This window comes from Pipistrellus hanaki, assembly GCF_964339955.1.
Source record: "Pipistrellus hanaki genome assembly, chromosome: 16".
Classification (NCBI taxonomy): domain Eukaryota; kingdom Metazoa; phylum Chordata; class Mammalia; order Chiroptera; family Vespertilionidae; genus Pipistrellus; species Pipistrellus hanaki.
This window is the reverse complement of record NC_140518.1, coordinates 17,026,183-17,044,088: the sequence shown is the minus strand read 5'-3', so window position 1 is coordinate 17,044,088 and position 17,906 is coordinate 17,026,183. Positions and strand designations below refer to the sequence as shown.

Genomic DNA, 17,906 nt, shown 5'->3' with positions numbered 1-17,906 from the left:
AGTCTATTCAGCCCACCTAGGGGACAAATGAGAGAGAAGTAACACCGATGTCATGGAGCCTCTATGAGAGTTAATTCAGGCTTCTTCACTTCTTAACCTGAGCTCCTTGCTGAAGCAGAGCTGAGACAAGACTTGGGTGCAAGTTGTTTATATGGGAGGTGATCCCAGGGAGCAGGAGAGTCCAGGGAGAGTGAAACAGGGAAGGAAAAGAAGCCAACACAAAGGGCAGGGAAGGGCTACATCTACACAATGGAATACTACGCCACTATAAAAAAGAAGGAACTTTTACCATTTGCAACAGTGAAATAAGCCAGTCGGAGAAAGATAAATATCACATGATCTCTCATATGTGGAATATAATGATCAACATAATTTGATGAACAAAAATAGATCCAGAGACATATGGCAGGGAGGTGTGGGGGGGAGGGTAGAGAGCAACCAAAGGACTTGTATGCCTGCATATTAGCATAACCAATGGACACAAACACTGGGGTGGTGGGGGCTTGCCCAGGATGGGAATGGCTGGGGTGGGGGAGGGGGGTATCAATTGGGGGAAAAAGGAGACATATGTAAAACTTTAGACAATAATTATTTTTTTAAAAAGAGTAGGGAGGAGCTAGCAAATGAGTGACCATTCTGGTAATTAGATTTGGTCCTATTTAGACCTCCCAAGGTCTTGAAGTGCAGAATGCTGCTGAGTTGCACAACTTACCCTCAAACTATCCATAGCCTCTCATTTTCTCCTTGCAAAGCTTCTAAAGTGGTTAGTAAAGCCAACCAACACCACCATCCATATAATTACCATTGCCCTGTGTCTTCCAAGTGCTAGAACTATTGCATAACCTAGTGCTCACTGCCTCTGCAGTGGAAAGTCTGACTAAGTGTGAAGCTCTGGTGTGTAAGGGTAATCACCACTCCCTTTACTTCCATTCAGGAAGTAATTCCCTTTCTCAGGGCTGCTTTCCAGAACCTTCTAATACCCCCATCTTATCCTGGGCTAGCCCTGAAAGCAGAGCCTGAGATAAGATCTTCTGGGCAAGCCCTGGCCAGTGTTGCTCAGTTGGTTAAGCATTGTCCCAAGGATTAAGAGATTGCTGGTTCAGCCGAAACCAGTTTGGCTCAATGGATAGAGCGTCGGCTTGGGGACTGAAGGGACCCGGGTTCGATTCCGGTCAAGGGCATGTACCTTGGTTGCGGGCATATCCCCAGTAGGGGGTGTGCAAGAGGCAGCTGATCGATGACTCTCTCTCATCGATGTTTCTAACTCTCTCTCTCCCTTCCTCTCTGTACAAAATCAATAAAATATATATTAAAAAAAAAAAAGAGAGATTGCTGGTTCAATTCCCAGTCAGGCATCCAGGTTGCGGGTTCGATCCTTGGTAGGGGGTGCGCAGGAGGCAGCTAATCGATGTTTCCCTCTCCTATCAATGTTTCTTCTCCCTTCCTTGATCTCTAAAAATCAATAAAAATATTTTTTTAAAAGACCTTGCAGGCAAATAATTTATTTGTGAGGAAACAGGCATGAGGCACTGGAGAAAAATCCAGTCCAAGGTTGTATTGCTGTGTTGAGCACTGCGGTGGGCCACTGGGGCTGGATCCCATGGGACCTGCTGAGGAATGAGAAAGGTGCCTCTCAGAACTGTCCACTTGAGGAAATAGTGAGAATCATGTGTCCAGGAGGTGAGGAACCGCCCCACACACCCCCAGCCCGACTTCTGGGCTATGCCTGTGGGCATTCCAAGCAGTCTCCCAGCAGTGTCTCACCCAGGACACTGGCAAGCCCCAGGGCAGAAAGTGAGTGGTATGTGTTGTACACTTGAAACATGAAACTGTCAACACAAAGTGAGTGAAGTCACAAATGCAGCTGGAGTCAGAGGTGAGGCTCAGAGGGGACTGGTATGCCATCTCTCCATGTTTCCTTTGTAACAACTATAAGGACAATAACTATCAAGTGTTGAGCACGTAGCAGGTTCCAGGTACTTCAGTGCTTCGTGTACCTATCCTCATGTAGTCCTCAAAACCCCCTTCTCCCCCAGCTCCGCCTCAGCCCTGCACAGACGTCAGTCACCCCTGCCATGTGCCACACATCATGGCTTCTGGATTGAATTGTGTAGGAAGGGAAAAAGAAGAGGAAGAGGAGAACCTACTGGATTTTCATTTCAGTATCTACTTTTTTTCATGTCTAGAAGTTTCACTTTGATTCTTTTTCAAATCCACCAATTCTTTCAATATTTTTTTTGTTGTGAAATACAGCACACATTATATGGAGATGAATAAAATATATATATGCAGTTTGATGAAATGTCACCAGCAGTCTAGAAACCCTTGGCAGGTCTCTTCCCAATCACAACTACTCCCAAGCACTAACCCAACTTAACTACTACTATTTAATTGGATATTTAGGTGGTTGTGAGTTTGGGGCTAGTACAAATAATGGGGCTATGCCTGGCTGGCGTGGCTCAGTGGTTGAGAGTTGACCTGTGAGTCGGTTTGGCTCAGTGGATAGAGCACCAGCCTGCATACCAAAGGGTCCTGGGTTTGATTCCATTCACATACTGTGGTTGCAGGCTCCTCCCCAACCCTGCCCTGGTTGAGGCACGTGCAGGTGTTTCTCTCACATCGATATTTCTCTCTGTCTTTCCCTCTCTCTTCAATTCTCTCTAAAAATTAATGGAAAAATATCCTTAGGTGAGAATTAAAAAATATATATGTATATATATATATATATTAATGTGAATTCATGATGAATTTTTTAATTTGTGGGGAAATACACATACACACAGATATGTTTGCTAGCTCTAAACACTGAAAAGACGTCCAATTTAGCATCCAAAAGATTAACTTTAAAGGTGATGAATCCAATATTTATCCCAAACCTTTTCCACACCACTAAGCAAACAGTAGATGAAACATTTTCCTTTTCAGAATTACTAGAAGCCGATGCACAAGATTCATGCACTTGGTCCCTCAGCCCGGCCTGTGCCCTCTCTCAGGCCGGGAGCCCTCAGAGGATATCTGACTAGGCTCCCCTTAGCGCTGCCCCAAAAGCAGAAGAGGCTCCTGCCACCACTGCTGCACTAGTCAACTGACTACCAGGGGGCAGCTCCTGTGTTGAGTGTATGCCCTCTGGTGGTCAGTGCACGTCAGAGCGACCTGTCCTTCTGCCTTTCGACCAATTTGCGTATTAGCCTTTTATTATATAGGGTAGAATTCTAACTAACAAAAGAAGACTGAATCAGAATATCACCACTTTGCCATCTAAAAAACTGACTGATCTATGTATTGATCAATGACTGCTAGCATCCCCTCAAAAGAAACAAACAGACATTACTAACGCCTAATGGGAAAATACAACAACCTAAATAATCTGGCTACAAAAATTGAACTTAAAAGCTGATCAAGCCTCTGGTTTCAATTTCCAATCTAGAGAAACAGGTTAAATAAACTATATCCTGAGGATGTAATAAAATCCAAACAGTAAAAAACCCGATAATAATTCAATTCTGAGAGAGAGAATGAACCTGTAGGATGAGAGCTAACAACCAATTTTAATAAATTAATATGACACCCAAATTAAAAAACACAAATATTTATTAAACCAATATTGAAATTTATACATTCTTAGCTGATGATATATACTTGGTTAAAAAGTCTTTTACTTTGGATATATGCATCATTTCCTTCATGGTGGTGTCTCTACTTCTCAGATGTATTAATCCATTCTCCAAAGTAGCATCAGTAATCAAAACTGTGAAGAGGATACTCATTTCATCATATCTAAGAAAAAAGGTAGTTAAACAAAATACATGCACACATACATAAATTGTAAATGCACCCCATTAGCAGCTTTAATTACTTTAGAACCCCATGCCACTTTCAGAGTCATGAAATTCAAAGCAGGGCTGGAGGACTAGACCAAAACCACTTTTTTCAAGTTTCTGAATCGTATTTTAAGTAATATTTTCAGAAAGTTTCTGACTCATTGTAATAGCTGAAACGTCATAAAAAGAAAATAAAGTCTGAAATAATCAAAATATCTTTTGGGGTGATATTATGGGTGAACCTCAGAATAACCTCCACCTTTTGGTACTTTAATGCAGTCCAAGAAAATTATTTTAGATGAAAGTCTCTTATAATGCTACCATAATTAAAGTCCAGTGCACAATATAGCATACCAAAATCATGCTTGATATGTAACTTTGTAGGCCAACAGCTTTTTAGCCAGTCACACTATCTCATTGTTTCTTTGTATTGTTGAACTCTTATCAACATTATCTTACTTATCTATTTACTTGTTTATTGTCTATTTATCCCACTAGCTGCATAAGCTGCATAAGGACAGGAAACTTTCCTGCCTTTTTTTACTGCTATATCAAAGTACAGAAAACACACTAGGTGCTTAATAAATATTTGGATAAAAATACCCTAAATCAATAAAACCTTTACTGTATCAAGAACAACTATAACTAACCTGATAACGTCCATATGACTCAAAGGATATAATTCTAGAACCGAGAGGACTGGAAAGTTTAAATACTATCCCTTCATTTTGGTTTATCTTACCCATAGCAACCTACTTTTCTTTTTACATTATCTGAAAGGTGTATTTTAACCAGTTATTAGAGAACCAAAGAGCAAAACACAAAGTTTGACAACTTTTCACCCAAAAGATAATGTATTCAACACAAAAAGCTACATAAAATAACAAAATAAACCCAGAGAGAAGAACGAATTCCTTTATTTAAAAAATAGAAGTTTTAAAACTAGAGAAAGGAAAGTCAATTAGGAGATTACTTCAATAATCCAGGCAAGAGATATTGGTGACCTTCACTTGGTTAGTAGCAGTGAAGATGGAGAGATGTGCATTTGCAATGTATTTAAGAAGCAGGGACAACATTTTATGACAAAATGAATGTGGAGAATAAGGAAGAGGGAGGAGCTAAGGATAACACCCAACTTTTAATCTTGAGCGACCAGGTAAACAGAGGTGCCAATCACTGAGGAGACTAGTTTTCTGTCCTTTGGGTTGGAATTATTTTCCATTAGGCCTCAAAATAAAGCACAACACCAGTAAGGAAAAGGCACTCGATTCAATAAATGCATCCAATGTACATAATTCCAATCCTGATAAATCAATAAACTCAGGTATATGTACTTCATGACATTAAGTCTTGAAGATACACATAGTATGTACTCAAGTATGCCTGATGAAGTGTTTCCTACGGGCATGTGGTTCTGTAAATGGAAAAATTAGGAATACTTTCAAGTTATATTATATAAAGATATATTTAGAAGGGAGATCTGTTACTCATAAAATAAAAAAGGAACATCTAAAAAAAAACAACTCTAAAAAAAATACTGTTTTATCGAAAGGAAGGCAATTCTTACTTTGAATAAAGTTGTTCCAATGAGGATTGTGCAGTTTCCAAATAACCAGGCCACACAGAAATTCCACTTTCTAGTAATTCATTAAACAGTCCTTGACAAACCTGGAAAAAATAATTTCAAACATGAAAGAAATAAAAGTAGCTAGAGTGAATACTATTTTTTTTGAAACCACAAGTTACCTTTTTCAATCTTAAAAATGGGCATAAATTCCCTTAATTATGTGATAATATTGCTTATAATTTATATATTGTACACTTAAAAATTGTATACTTTCTCTGAAAATAAAGAAATTAAGCTCTGCAAATCTGAATATTAAATGCAAGTCTTCTGAGAGAAAATTTTATAACAAATATAAGAATTTTTATCATCATTATCATTCAAAACACAAATAAAACCAAAATAGGTTTTATCAGAGAAAAACAAGTACAAAGGGCTATCTATGTCCACTCTAAACTCAAGTTGAGAAACTGAGCCTGAAGGTTTTACTATCATGTCAGGAAGAGAAGAAAGAGCCAGGAAAGGAAACTACGGAGAAGCCACCAGACAAGTATGAGGACAACTTCGAGAGTAGTATTCTTGGAGCAAACTAAAGAAAATGCCTCGAAAAGAAGATGATTAGTTACAGTGGAACGCTGAAGACAAAAGCCTGACTGGAAATACAGACGTAATAATGAGTCAACGACATAGTAAATTTACTGTTCTTAACAAGCAATGGTGGAGCAAAATGAAGCAAAATTTTAAACGCCCCTGCCCTGGCCAGTGTGTTTTAGTGGTTGGAGCATCGGCCAACCACCCAAAGGTCTCTGTTCAATTTCTGGTCAAAGGCATATATCTAGGTTGTGGGCTCGGGAGGCAACCAGTCAATGTGTCTCTCACATCAATGTTTCTCTCTTTCTTCCTCTCCCTCTCTCCCTCCTTCCCTTCCTCTATCCCTTTCCTCAACCCAGAAAAAACAATGGAAAAAAATATCCTCCGGTGAGGATTAACAACAATAACAACAAAAGTGGTTTGTTTTGTAAAAACCCTTAACAGTCTAGAGCTAAAACATTAGAGTAGAATTTCTCCCATTTGGCTCTGCTGACATAATATGTTTAGAAGCATCCCTGGCCTCCACTAGATCAACTCCAGTAGCACCCCTTCTCCACTGTGACAACCAAAAGTGTCCTACTTAAAGAAGAATAATTTTTTTTACAAGAAGATGAATCAAAATAAAATTCTAAATGGCAAACTCCTCATTTACTTGAAATAATAGTTATAATTAAAATCATGACATCAGAACTCATTTAACCCACCTGTCTTAGTTCCACTGTTGGGCCTTTTCCCATATCCAAAGCAACCTTAATAGGAGCCAGACAAGGGTGAAGCTTAAGTACCTAAAGCAAATGAAAGGGGTGGGAGAACAATACATCTTATCTAAGTAAAATACAACCACTAACAAACATGGGCTTCTTAAACAGTAAAATTTTCTGTGTGAAAATGGAAGCTAGCTGGGGCCGTACAAAATCCTGTAACGATGTCTTCAGTTGTGTATATCCTGCTGCTCATGGATTTCTCCAGATGTTCTGCAGAAATGAGTTCACCTGATAACTCTCCCATTTTCTGACAATTCTATTTTTTGTCAGTCAAAATGCCTCCTGGCATCATCGTTTTCCCACTCAGCTTATGGACTTACCACTTAGAAAGAGTGGAGGTGGGAAGAAATGGTCCGATTCAGGATATATTTTGAAGGCAAAGTCAAATAGGTTTTGCTGATGGTTTGATGTGGGGTATAAGAGAAAGGATCCACCTTGTTTGTATGCTACAGACACCCATAACTCCCATCTTCCAGAGCAGTTCTATAATCTGACTTTCTCTATGGCCACAGGTTAACTGAGCACTGCATAACCAATCACTTAACTCCACAGAGTGGTGCTAAAAACTCACAGTTTCCAAATCCAGTTGAACACTCAACGTGTTAAAACTTTGATTTGGGACAGCTTCCTTTCACGTTCAAGGGGAATATGACCATTCTAAACTGTTGCCACTTAAATCCCTATTCCTCCACATTTTAAGCTAATTCTTGCCTCCTAATTCCCTAAGAAAATACAGTGTATCAGTAAAACTTCCTGCAAAGGCTAACCAGTCCTGGTAGCCTATTTATATCTATACCATCATTTCTTTCCTCCCTGTTTCAACTAACTTCTTTTCAAATCCCTCCATCTATACTCAATTGTCTTGATTCTTCCTGTTTCTTCCAAAATTTTACTTCTTTTAAAAAAATTCATCTTCATTGTTGAAAGTATTACAGATGTCTTTTTCCCCCCTTGACTTCCCAAATATTACTCTTTAGTAATTTCTTTCCTTTCCTACATAGTAATTTCTTTTCTTTCCTATAGCATTAATTCCTTCTGCCTCTTGATTTTCAATCTTCCTCCCCTTCCCCCACCAAAAATTTGTTTGTCCTAAAATAAGCCTTTCCCTTAATCCATCCCATATCTAATCCCTATGATCCAGGGATCAGCCACTGGGAATCAGACCAGAAGCAGAGGTCAATACCACAGTTTCTGTGAGCAGCTGCTAATTATTCCTGCATCCAGATTCTAAAACAAACTGAAAAATACTCAAATTACTTGAACTAAAATAAAATTGTTTTTCAGACTTTATGTTAGAAACTAAGCACACTAACATTAAAAAATAGGAGGGAAACATGTATTTTTTTGTTTTCCTAAGTCTATCTCTGAAATAACAAAAGCACCTTTCTATGAAGGTTTTTCTTTCTTGTAAAGGAATTCTCTGTTAGCTGGAAAGAATCGTAGAGGTAAGCCAGCATGCCTCTGTCGAGATCTCCATTTATAGATAAAACAGAAGGAACCACATTTTTTCGTCCATCTCGGCCCTTTACAAAAAAGTAGAACAAAAACAAAATAACTTAGCAGAGCTATCTTTTAAAATTACATATTTTAGACTTATAAAATCAGTTCATAAACTAACCAATAAATCTAGAAGAAATGATAAAATTAATTATTTAAAAATCACCATTTGGCAACCCTTTGTGGTAATAATTGATTTGGGCAAGAATCATCAATGGAAGCTGCAACTGGTAGGTCAAAATTTTGTGAAAAGCAAATGCCCACAAAAGACTTATCAATTACTCATAATTAATAAATACAACTTTACATTGGAGAAACTCACCATGCATAGCAACATCAGCAACATGTTAACCAAGTGATAAAAATTAATATCACCAATAACCAATTTATATCACAAGCCTCCTGTGATATAACGAATGAGCAGCACCATTTCTGTGGCTGAAGAAATATGAAACTCAAACTAAGAAACATCCTACAAAGGAGCTGGCCTGTACTCTTCAAAAATATCAAGATTATGAAAGACAAGGAAGGACACAAGATATTGTTCATTTGAAGACTATAAGAATACACGACAACTGCAAGAACTACATATGTGACTAGATAAGGTCCAGAACCTATAAAGGGCATACTGGAATAATCGGCTACATTTGAAGGGTTCTCTGATTGGATGGTAATCCTGGATTACTCTTACTTTCCTCATTTTGATGGTTGCATTGTGGTTATGTAGGCAGTGTCCTTCCACTTGAGAAATACACACTGAAGTATTAAGAGATCATGTGCACATGTCTTCAGCTTACTAGTATTTTCATTCAAATGGTCCAAAAATGATCCCAGAGAATCTGGGTAAAGGATACACTAGGAGTTGAAGGTAATACACACATGTAATTGAGACACATTTCCAGGATACGTGTGTAACAGTTCCTGATCTCCTAGATTCCACAGGGTTTCTATCGGCTCCTTTCCCCAGGGAAAATTGTAGTAAAGTGTGTTTCCTTTCCGTCCCTCTTCATCCTGACAGTCACTGCTGCTGAAGTTAGATGGACTCACAGCAAACTGAAAAAGAAAGTTTGTCTTATTAACTTAATAAAGTAAGTGTTGAAAAGTTGCCTAAGGCTATTATGCAACAGCTGAATAAAAATGGTCAAGCCCAAATCAAAACTACAGAGAAAAACTCTTGATGACCATATATATATATATATATTAATTAATAAGAGGGGAAGGCAACCAAGGACTACGTGAGATGAAGAAGTAAGTATCACATACCATACTCATCCTTTGTTAAAGAGCTTGATTGTGATTATTCCACTTAATTTAGGTTGGTGTTTGGGGATTTTAAGAATTGAAGAAATGGAGGGATAGAAATGCTTACTTCAACTCTTTTGTTTTTTTTGTGTGTGTTTTTTTTAAATATATTTTATTGATTTTGTACAGAGAGGAAGAGAGAGAGATAGAGAGTTAGAAACATGGATGAGAGAGTCATCAATCAGCTGCCTCTTGCACACCCCCTACTGGGGATGTGCCCACAACCAAGATACATGCCCTTGACTGCAATCAAACCCGGGACCCTTCAGTCCCCAAGCCGACGCTCTATCCATTGAGCCAAACCGGTTTCGGCACTTCAACTCTTTTGTCTTCAGCATATACTAAAACTTGATTACAAATTATAAACCATTTTGACTAATATGGAGAGTTTGTGGAGATAGGGAACAAAAGTTAAAGCCGTAAGAGTGGACAAAGGTCAAATTCATACCAGCCAGGAAGGAATGCCAGGTGAGGAATGTGAACTTTACCTTGAATGTAAAAGCTTATCAACAAAGGTTTTTGAGCAAGAGAGAAATACTAACAAATGTCTATACCAAAGCAACTTCGTTAGAAGGAACAATGAAAATCATTAGTTTTTTATTCGAATTTGTTAATTTAATATAGCTGTATCTTATAACATAGCTCCATCAAAAATTTTCATTTATTAAAAATAAATATTACCTCAGACACGTTAAGACAACATATTATTAACTACTGGAATAAGGGTGATTACTGTCGTACCTTTCTCCACCACAGGAGTCGATGACGCAACCAGAAATCAAGCCACTGGCTGGCAGTTCTCGCTGAAGTAAACCATACCAGTGAAGCTTCCGTCCTCTCACCGATTCTTTGAATATCAGAAATATCAAATAGTTACTTATTTGAAAATCATATAATCTATCTCAAGTGAAAATGACTGGTTCTTGACTATTTAAACACAAGCCATTTTTCTGTACCTTTTAGCGCCATTAGGTGTCTGCTTAGTATCAGAAGCAGGATGAAAACACACTCCAATCTGAGCGAGGCCATAAGGCAGCCTCTTGTTTACCAGATCCAAGCAATTAACATACTGCTTCAAGGCACCTGTCAAAAGGCAAATCAATCATTATATAAATCTATTCTATAAATCCAAATCATTTTGGTCAATTCACAGACAAATTAATAATATATTAATGCTAACACAACAGTACAAGTAGCTTAGAGCTATTTATTAAGGCAGATCTTTTTAAAAATATATATATATATATATTATTGATTTTTTACGGAGAGGAAGGGAGGGGAATAGGGAGTTAGAAACATCGATCAGCTGCTTCCTGCACACCCCCTACTGGGGATGTGCCTGCAAGCAAAGTACATGCCCTTGACCGGAATAGAACCTGGGACCTTTCAATCTGCAGCCGATGCTCTATCCATTGAGCAAAACCGGTTTTGGCAAGGCAGATTAATTACCACTTAATTTTAGGTAGCTTTCCCCCAACTTTTCATTTTGAAGATTTTCACATCTACAAGGAAGTTGAAATAGTACAAGCAGCAAATATCTGTAAACCTTTTACCAACATTCACCAATTATCAACATTTTGCCACACTTTTTTGTTCACCTCAAAAACATTTCAGCATTCATCTCCTAATTTTCTATTACCATAATTTCATCTAACATATGGTCAATATCCTTATTTTGTCCAATTATCAGCCAACATGTCATTTATTGCTGTTCTCTTTCTCCCTAAGGTTCAAACACCATTTTGACCAAGTCTCTTTAATCTCTTTGAATCTAGAAATTTCCCGACTCCTCCCTAACTTTGCTTTTAATGACAGTGACCTTTGAGTCCAAGCCAATCATAGATTATTTCACATTAGAGATTTGTCTGATTGCTTCCTTATGACTTAATCTGGGTTAATTATTTTTAGCAGAAATAATACTACATAGTCAATGTGAATGTCTTTGTCATAGTGCATCTTAATAGGAGGAAAATATTAAATTATCCTATTAACAAATTTGATTACCTGATTAAGGTAATCCATTTCCTAACAATACCCTGCTCCCCCATAATCTGCCCCTTATATTTTAGAATCCATTGATGATCCTTGCTTCAATCAGTTATACCTTTGGGGATTATAAAATCATAGCATGGTGATTTTTCTAATCAATCTTTCCTTTTACATTTAATGCAGTTTCTGTACTAGTAAAAACTTTTCCCTTCAACATCAGCCTCAATTATTTACTTCTTTCATTAACACTATGGTTTAAATTTATTTAACATGTATGATCCATTACCATTAATATTTAATATTCAATTTGTCTCAAATTCAGCCAGTGGGAGACAGTCTCTTTCAAGCCAACATCTGTGTCCTTTTGACAAGTTTTCAAGTAATTCGTTGCTTTCTAGCACCATAAAATGTCCCAAACTCACCTTGTACTTTCCCTGCCCTGGACCTGGAATCAGCCATTTCTCCAAGCACTGGTTTATTTCAGAAACCAGATGTTGGGTACTAGGTGTACTCATTTTTATTGTCATTGCTTCTAGGTCCTTTCAATGAAGAAAGTTAGGGGGAAAAAACGTTTTTTTAAATCCCGAGTTCATACTGATATTGCCAATTCAAATTTAGCATTATAAAATGTATTCTTGTCTTTTTTGTATTTTTTCTTTTATATTTGCCTATTTTCTATTACTGAGAAAATCTTGGTTTCTAATAAGATTAATCTATTTGCTTTATCCTATAATATATATGAAATAGCCTCAGAGTTATAATTCCAACGTTTCTACTTAGAGTAAACCTAAGTTCAAAATTTCTTTGTAGTTGTCTATGCTAGTTATATAATAGGTTATATCCCACTAAATGACAGGAATGTGTTCAAAAGTTACTTGAGATTCCCACTAGCTTGGTATAGCTGGTCCAGAAATTTAAAAAAAAAATTTTGTTTAAAGACACAGGAGAATGCCCTAGCTGGTTTGGCTTGGTGGCTAGAGCATTGGCCTGTGGATTTAAGGGTACCGGGTTCGATTCCAGTCAAGGGCACAATATATAAATATTTTTTAAAGACACAGGAGAACTATTGGGTCGGCAACTAAGTAATTGCGGATTTTTTAAAGAAAATCAAAGACAATTTTTTCATGGAACTAAATAACTTTATTCTGTAATGTATTGCCCATTTTGATCAATGACCTTTTGCCATCTTTCAGGCAGCATCATAATCCCACGTTCAAAAAGCTTCTGGTTTTTATTAGCAAAAAACTGAATCAGGTACGATTTGACATCATCATCATTATTGAAATTTTTACCATTCAAGGAGTTTTGTAAAGATCAAAACAAAAAGTAATCAGATGGTGCAAGGTCAGGACTATATGGTGGATGTGGCAAAACATCCCAACCAAGCTCCATTAATTTTTGCCGAGTGACCAAAGATGTGTGTGGCCTTGCATTGTCATGATGGAATACAACACCTTTTCGATTTGTCAATTCGGGCCGCTTTTCTTCAACTGCATTGTTTAATTTCGTTAGTTGTTCAATGTAGACATCAGAATTGATCGTTCGGTTGGGTGGTAAGAGTTCAAAGTAGACAATTCCTTTGTAATCCCACCAAACTGATAACAAAACCTTCTTTTGATGAATATCAGCTTTTGATGTTGTTTGAGTTGGTTCACCTGGCCTGCTCCACGATCTTTTCCGCTTGATATTGTTGTAAACAACCCATTTTTCATCGCCAGTTATCAGTCGTTTTAAAAATGGATCATTTTCATTACGTTTCTTTAGCAAATCGCAGCTGCTAATGCGTTGCGTTAACTGTGATTCTTTCAGTTCATGAGGAACCCATGTATCGAGTTTTTGAACATAGCCAAGTTGTTTTAAGTGATTTTCAATGCATGTATGTGATACATGAAGCTTCTCTGCAATCTCACGTGTTGTACTGTGACAGTCCCAATTGATTATTGCTTTGATTAGGGCGTCATCAACTTCAACTGGACGACCAGAGCGTTTTTCATCTGAGTGAAAAATCACCAGAATGAAATTTGGCAAACCAATTTTGACACTGCCGTCTTTTAAGGCTTCGTCACCATAAACAGCACATAACTTTTTATGAGCTTGCGATGCGTTTTTCCCTTTGCGGAAATAAAAAAGCAAAATATGACGAAAATGTTCCTTTTGATTTTCCATTTTTCAACGAACGCCAAACGAAAACTACAAAACAGATCAAAAAACTTTTTTTACTGATTAACAGCTGAATAGCCAACTATCAAATAACAAAATGTGTTTTACATTTGTACTACGTCTGCAAACCTAAAAATTCAACTGAAGCCATATATGTGTGAAACCCGCAATTACCTAGTTGCCGACCCAATATCAAGGCAGTAAGGACTTGAGGGTCCAAATTTTGGAGAAAAGGAAAGAGCATAGAAAATCCAACATTCAGTGCTACTTTTCCAATTCTCAAGTAGCAGAGCTGAGCAGAGCTTCCTGACATTTTATGTGATTGGAAAGTACAAAAATTATACTTCCTGCCCTAGCCGATTTGGCTCAGTGGGTAGAGCGTTGGCCTGTGAACTGAAGGGTTCCAAGTTCAGATTCTGGTCAAGGGCACATGCCCAGGTTGTGAGCTTGATCCCAGCAGGGGGTGTGCAGGAGCCAGCCAATCAATGATTCTCCCTCATCACTGATGTTTCTCTCTCTCTCCCTTCTCTTCTGAAATTAACATATGTATAATAAAAAGATAATTTGCAAATTGACCAAATGGTAGAGCTACCGGTTGCAATGATACGCACTGACCACTGGGAGGCAGGGGTCAATGCAGGAGGTGCCCCTGGTGGTCAGTGGGCTCCCACAGGGGGAGCTCCGCTCAGCCAGAACCAGGCTCACAGCTGGCGAGTGCAGCTGTGGTGGCAGGAGCTTCTTCCATCTCTGCAGCAGCGCTAAGGACCCCTTAGCCAAGGAGCAGGCCTAAGTGGACATCCTCCAATGGGTCCTGTACTGTGAGAGGGCGCGGGCCCCAGGCTGAAGACCCCTGCACCGGGCCTCCAGTATATACAAAATTATAGATCCTGCTTCATCAAGAAGGGGCCCTGGTAAATAGCCCCACCTTTCACTAGGGACACTACATACACTCTAGGGGCAGAGATGACTGAAAAGACAGAAGCCCAGCCTCCAACTAAACTTAATCCTGGATTGTTATTAAGAAGATATGCTCCCACTCCAGCTGCCTGCGAAAAGCAAAAGTAAATCCTTCCAGAAAGAAGAAAACACCACTCAAAGCCTCAATTTATCTCCACAATTTTCACAACTTACCTAGACTATCAGGAAAGTCCAAATGACCACAAGCCCAGAGAAAACCAGATAATAGAAACAGATACATGTAAGTTACTGGACATGGACTTTAAAATGGGATTGTGTTTAACTAAAATATGTCTAATTATCACAGAAAGATAGGAGAATGAGTAAAAATATTTGAAGACAAAATGGCCAAGAATTTTAAAATACTAATAATAAAGAAAGGAAGGGTGCCCAGCCGGTGTGACTCAGTGGTTGAGCATCGACCTATGAACCAGAAAATAAAGGTTCAATTCCTGGTCAGGGCATATGCACAGGGCAATTTCAGGGTTGTGGGCTGGATCCCCAGTGGGGGACGTGCAGGAGGCAGCCGATCGATGATTCTCTCTCATCACAGAGAGAGATGTTCCTGTCTCTCTCTGCTCCTCTCTGAAATCAATATATTAAAACAAAAAACAAACAGACAAAAAAAGGGGGGGAGGGAAGGTTATTGGAAATTGTAAGCAATGGCAAACCAGGTGACTCTTAAGCTAAAATCACTAGATTACCATAGGATTTGGCAAATAGATGGATTAAGTTTCCTACAGGCAACAGAAAGTCTGGCACAACATAGATGCTTTGATGGGTGGGCATCTAAGAGAGCTAAGTTTCATTTTCTAATAGGAAGAAAAGATTGATTTGTTTTGGGACATGGTAATGAGCAGTGGTTTAACTCCCCCAAAGTAAAACCATCATGGAATAAAATAATGTAAATAAAAATTATCACATTTACTCATTTGTTTCCATTTGATTTATTCCCTTAAGGCAGTGTTTCCCAAACTTCTCTCATGATGAGAATCACCTGGTGGAGTTGTTAAAATACAGATTCCTGAATCCCAACTAAGAAGTGCTAAACCAGAATTTTGGGGAACATATAGGTAAAATTGTATACTTAACTAGTGCTCTAAGCTTACAATTTTAGAATTGTATACTTAACTAGTGCTCTAAGCTTACAATTTTACAATTGTATACTTAACTAGTACTCTAAGCTTACAATTTTACAATTTTACCTATATGTTCCCAAAAATTCTGGTTTAGCACTTCTTAGTTGGGATTCAGGAATCTGTATTTTAACAACTCCACCAGGTGATTCTCATGAGAGAAGTTTGGGAAACACTGCCTTAAGGAAATCTTTAACAAATTTATAATTTAGGTACTGGTTTTCAGAGAACCACGGACATTGGTTATTTAAATTACTTTATAGTATCACTTAATAAAAAATGGCAAGGATAGCATTTTGCAAAGATGAGATGCTGTGCCTGCAAGTTGGTCCTATAAAGAACCTGAGTTGTTTTCAGTATCTCTGCAATCATGTTCTATTTGACTTTAAAGGCAAATGGTCCCCTATAAGTCTGTTTATACACTCAAAAATCACTTACAAAGTTTGATTAGTCCTATTTTGCCTACATGACTCTTGAAACAAGATTGTAGGTCAGAAAAACCAGGAAAGGGCATTTTCTTTTTGCTATAGGAAAAGGATGTTGATTTTGTGTAAAACTGAAGGGTGATTGTGGAAGTATTTACAAGCATTTTAGTAACGATGAACAAATTATTGAAATACAGGCTTTAATTTAGGTCCTAATTCTAGGGCTGCTCAATTAACTCTAAAATTATAAGGGTTGCTCTGTGAAATGGAGAGCATTATCAGGTTGCTCCCTTCGGTCAGATTAACAGTAAGGATTACATGGACCAGCTTTCTCCAGTGCAGAAGCACTGTCAACACACCCAACTTGAGAACCACGTAACTTCCTTTCCACGTGAGGGAAGGGCCAGTTGCAATTCGCGGAATCGCGCGAGATTGCCTTTCCACCCCGACACCTATTTTGAAGCAAGAAATCATGAAGCATACCGTGAAGAAGGTTCTCCCGTAGTTTCCCAGGAGTTTTTAATAAGTTCTCAAGAAATGCTACTAGCTGTTCCTTACTCAGTTCTTTGTCTTGCAGGATTTCGCGTATAGTTTCTGCGGCAACTAACCTGAAGGCATTGTCCCCGGGCAGCGAAGGGCCCGATTCATGGTGGAGGGCGTCTACCGGAAAGACCTGTTCCCTGAACGCCACCACGGAGGACCACCATTCTGCCTTCAGGTTCTTCCGCAGCTCTAAGCCCAGGGGGCCAAAGCCGGCGTGGCACCCGCTCAGGAGAGAATCTCGGCTAACCCGCCGCTGGGTGCCATTGAGGAAATGCCTCCTCTGACAGATCTCTACCAGCGTTTCGCTCCCCTCTCCAGCCTCTGGGGCTTCTCTTGGTTCGCGCCCCGCGGGCAGGTCCGTGTGAGAACTCGGGGGCCCTCCAAGGAGGCTATTCCCTTCCGTCAATGGCTCTGGCTGGCCCCCATCTACGCGACCCCCAAAACCAGACAACAGGCATCTGCAGACTTTCTGGCAGGCCCTGACAGCTGCCCCAGAGCGCATGGCCCTCGGGAGTTAAAGTACACAGTCCATTAGCGGGCAAGCAACCCCTACAAACAGCCGCAACCGAAGAACCCGGAAACCAACTTCGCAGCCGCGTCGGAAGTGAGCTTGCGTGCAGCTGGCCACGCCCACGGAAGTGCGTCAAAGTCCTGGCTGCGGCCGCCCAAGGCCTACCTCGCTCGCCCGGGCACAGGCCCTCCTAACCTTGTCTAGCCTGGTCCACCCCCCCACCCCCCCCCGCGTTATGTCCTCCCAGCACAGCATTCCCATTTACTTTTCACTGTCGTGCGGTAGCCGCTGCTGCATCAGCTCCACTTTCCTTCTCCATTCTCGTGTGTATCAGACGTGAAAATATTTAAGATTGAGGTGATGTGAAGAACATCTTTGGTTCCCTTTTTAGTCCTTTGTGGTCGTTTAGAAACCAAGATAGTCCAAATACACCACCAGCGTGCCTACCTCAGTTCTCCTGGATGTGAATGGGGTTGTAACTGGGAAGAGGTAGGGTAGTTACCGTCTCGGGGGGGGGGGGGGGGGGGGGGGAACTGCACCATTTGGGAACCTTAACCTGAGGAACTCAACAGTTTTAAATAAGCCCTGCATGTGAGTGTATGTACTTGTACAACTGAGAACCAATAGAAGTTCCTCTACCAGAGGT

General features: G+C 39.4%; 1 protein-coding gene across 2 annotated transcripts; it reads right to left on the bottom strand.

Moving 5' to 3' along the window:
- Positions 1-3,573: 3,573 nt before the first annotated feature.
- POLG2 (DNA polymerase gamma 2, accessory subunit) lies at positions 3,574-17,365 on the bottom strand. 2 transcript variants are annotated; one of them, XM_084864160.1, is made up of 8 exons: positions 16,690-17,365; positions 10,496-10,622; positions 10,281-10,386; positions 9,117-9,290; positions 8,123-8,263; positions 6,681-6,761; positions 5,389-5,489; positions 3,574-3,777 (listed from the first exon to the last, which is right to left on the bottom strand). In XM_084864160.1, exons 1-8 carry the CDS (start codon positions 17,249-17,251, stop codon positions 3,612-3,614), a joined length of 1,458 nt encoding a protein of 485 aa, XP_084720286.1. In that variant the 5' UTR covers positions 17,252-17,365; the 3' UTR covers positions 3,574-3,611. The 2 variants fall into 2 exon arrangements, with proteins under 2 accessions (XP_084720286.1, XP_084720287.1); XM_084864161.1 differs by having other exon boundaries at positions 3,574-3,748.
- Positions 17,366-17,906: the final 541 nt, after the last annotated feature.

What these genes read in the sequence shown, in the direction of transcription:
- POLG2 (XM_084864160.1), bottom strand. Translation starts at nt 17,251, where the DNA reads ATGCGCTCTGGGGCAGCTGTCAGGGCCTGCCAGAAAGTCTGCAGATGC. An exon ending in GAAATGTGTCTCAATTACAT is followed by an intron (nt 8,264 to 9,116) that starts GTGTGTATTACC and finishes TTTTTTGTAAAG; the next exon opens with GGCCGAGATGGACGAAAAAA. An exon ending in AGAAAAACCTTCATAGAAAG is followed by an intron (nt 6,762 to 8,122) that starts GTGCTTTTGTTA and finishes CATTTGCTTTAG; the next exon opens with GTACTTAAGCTTCACCCTTG.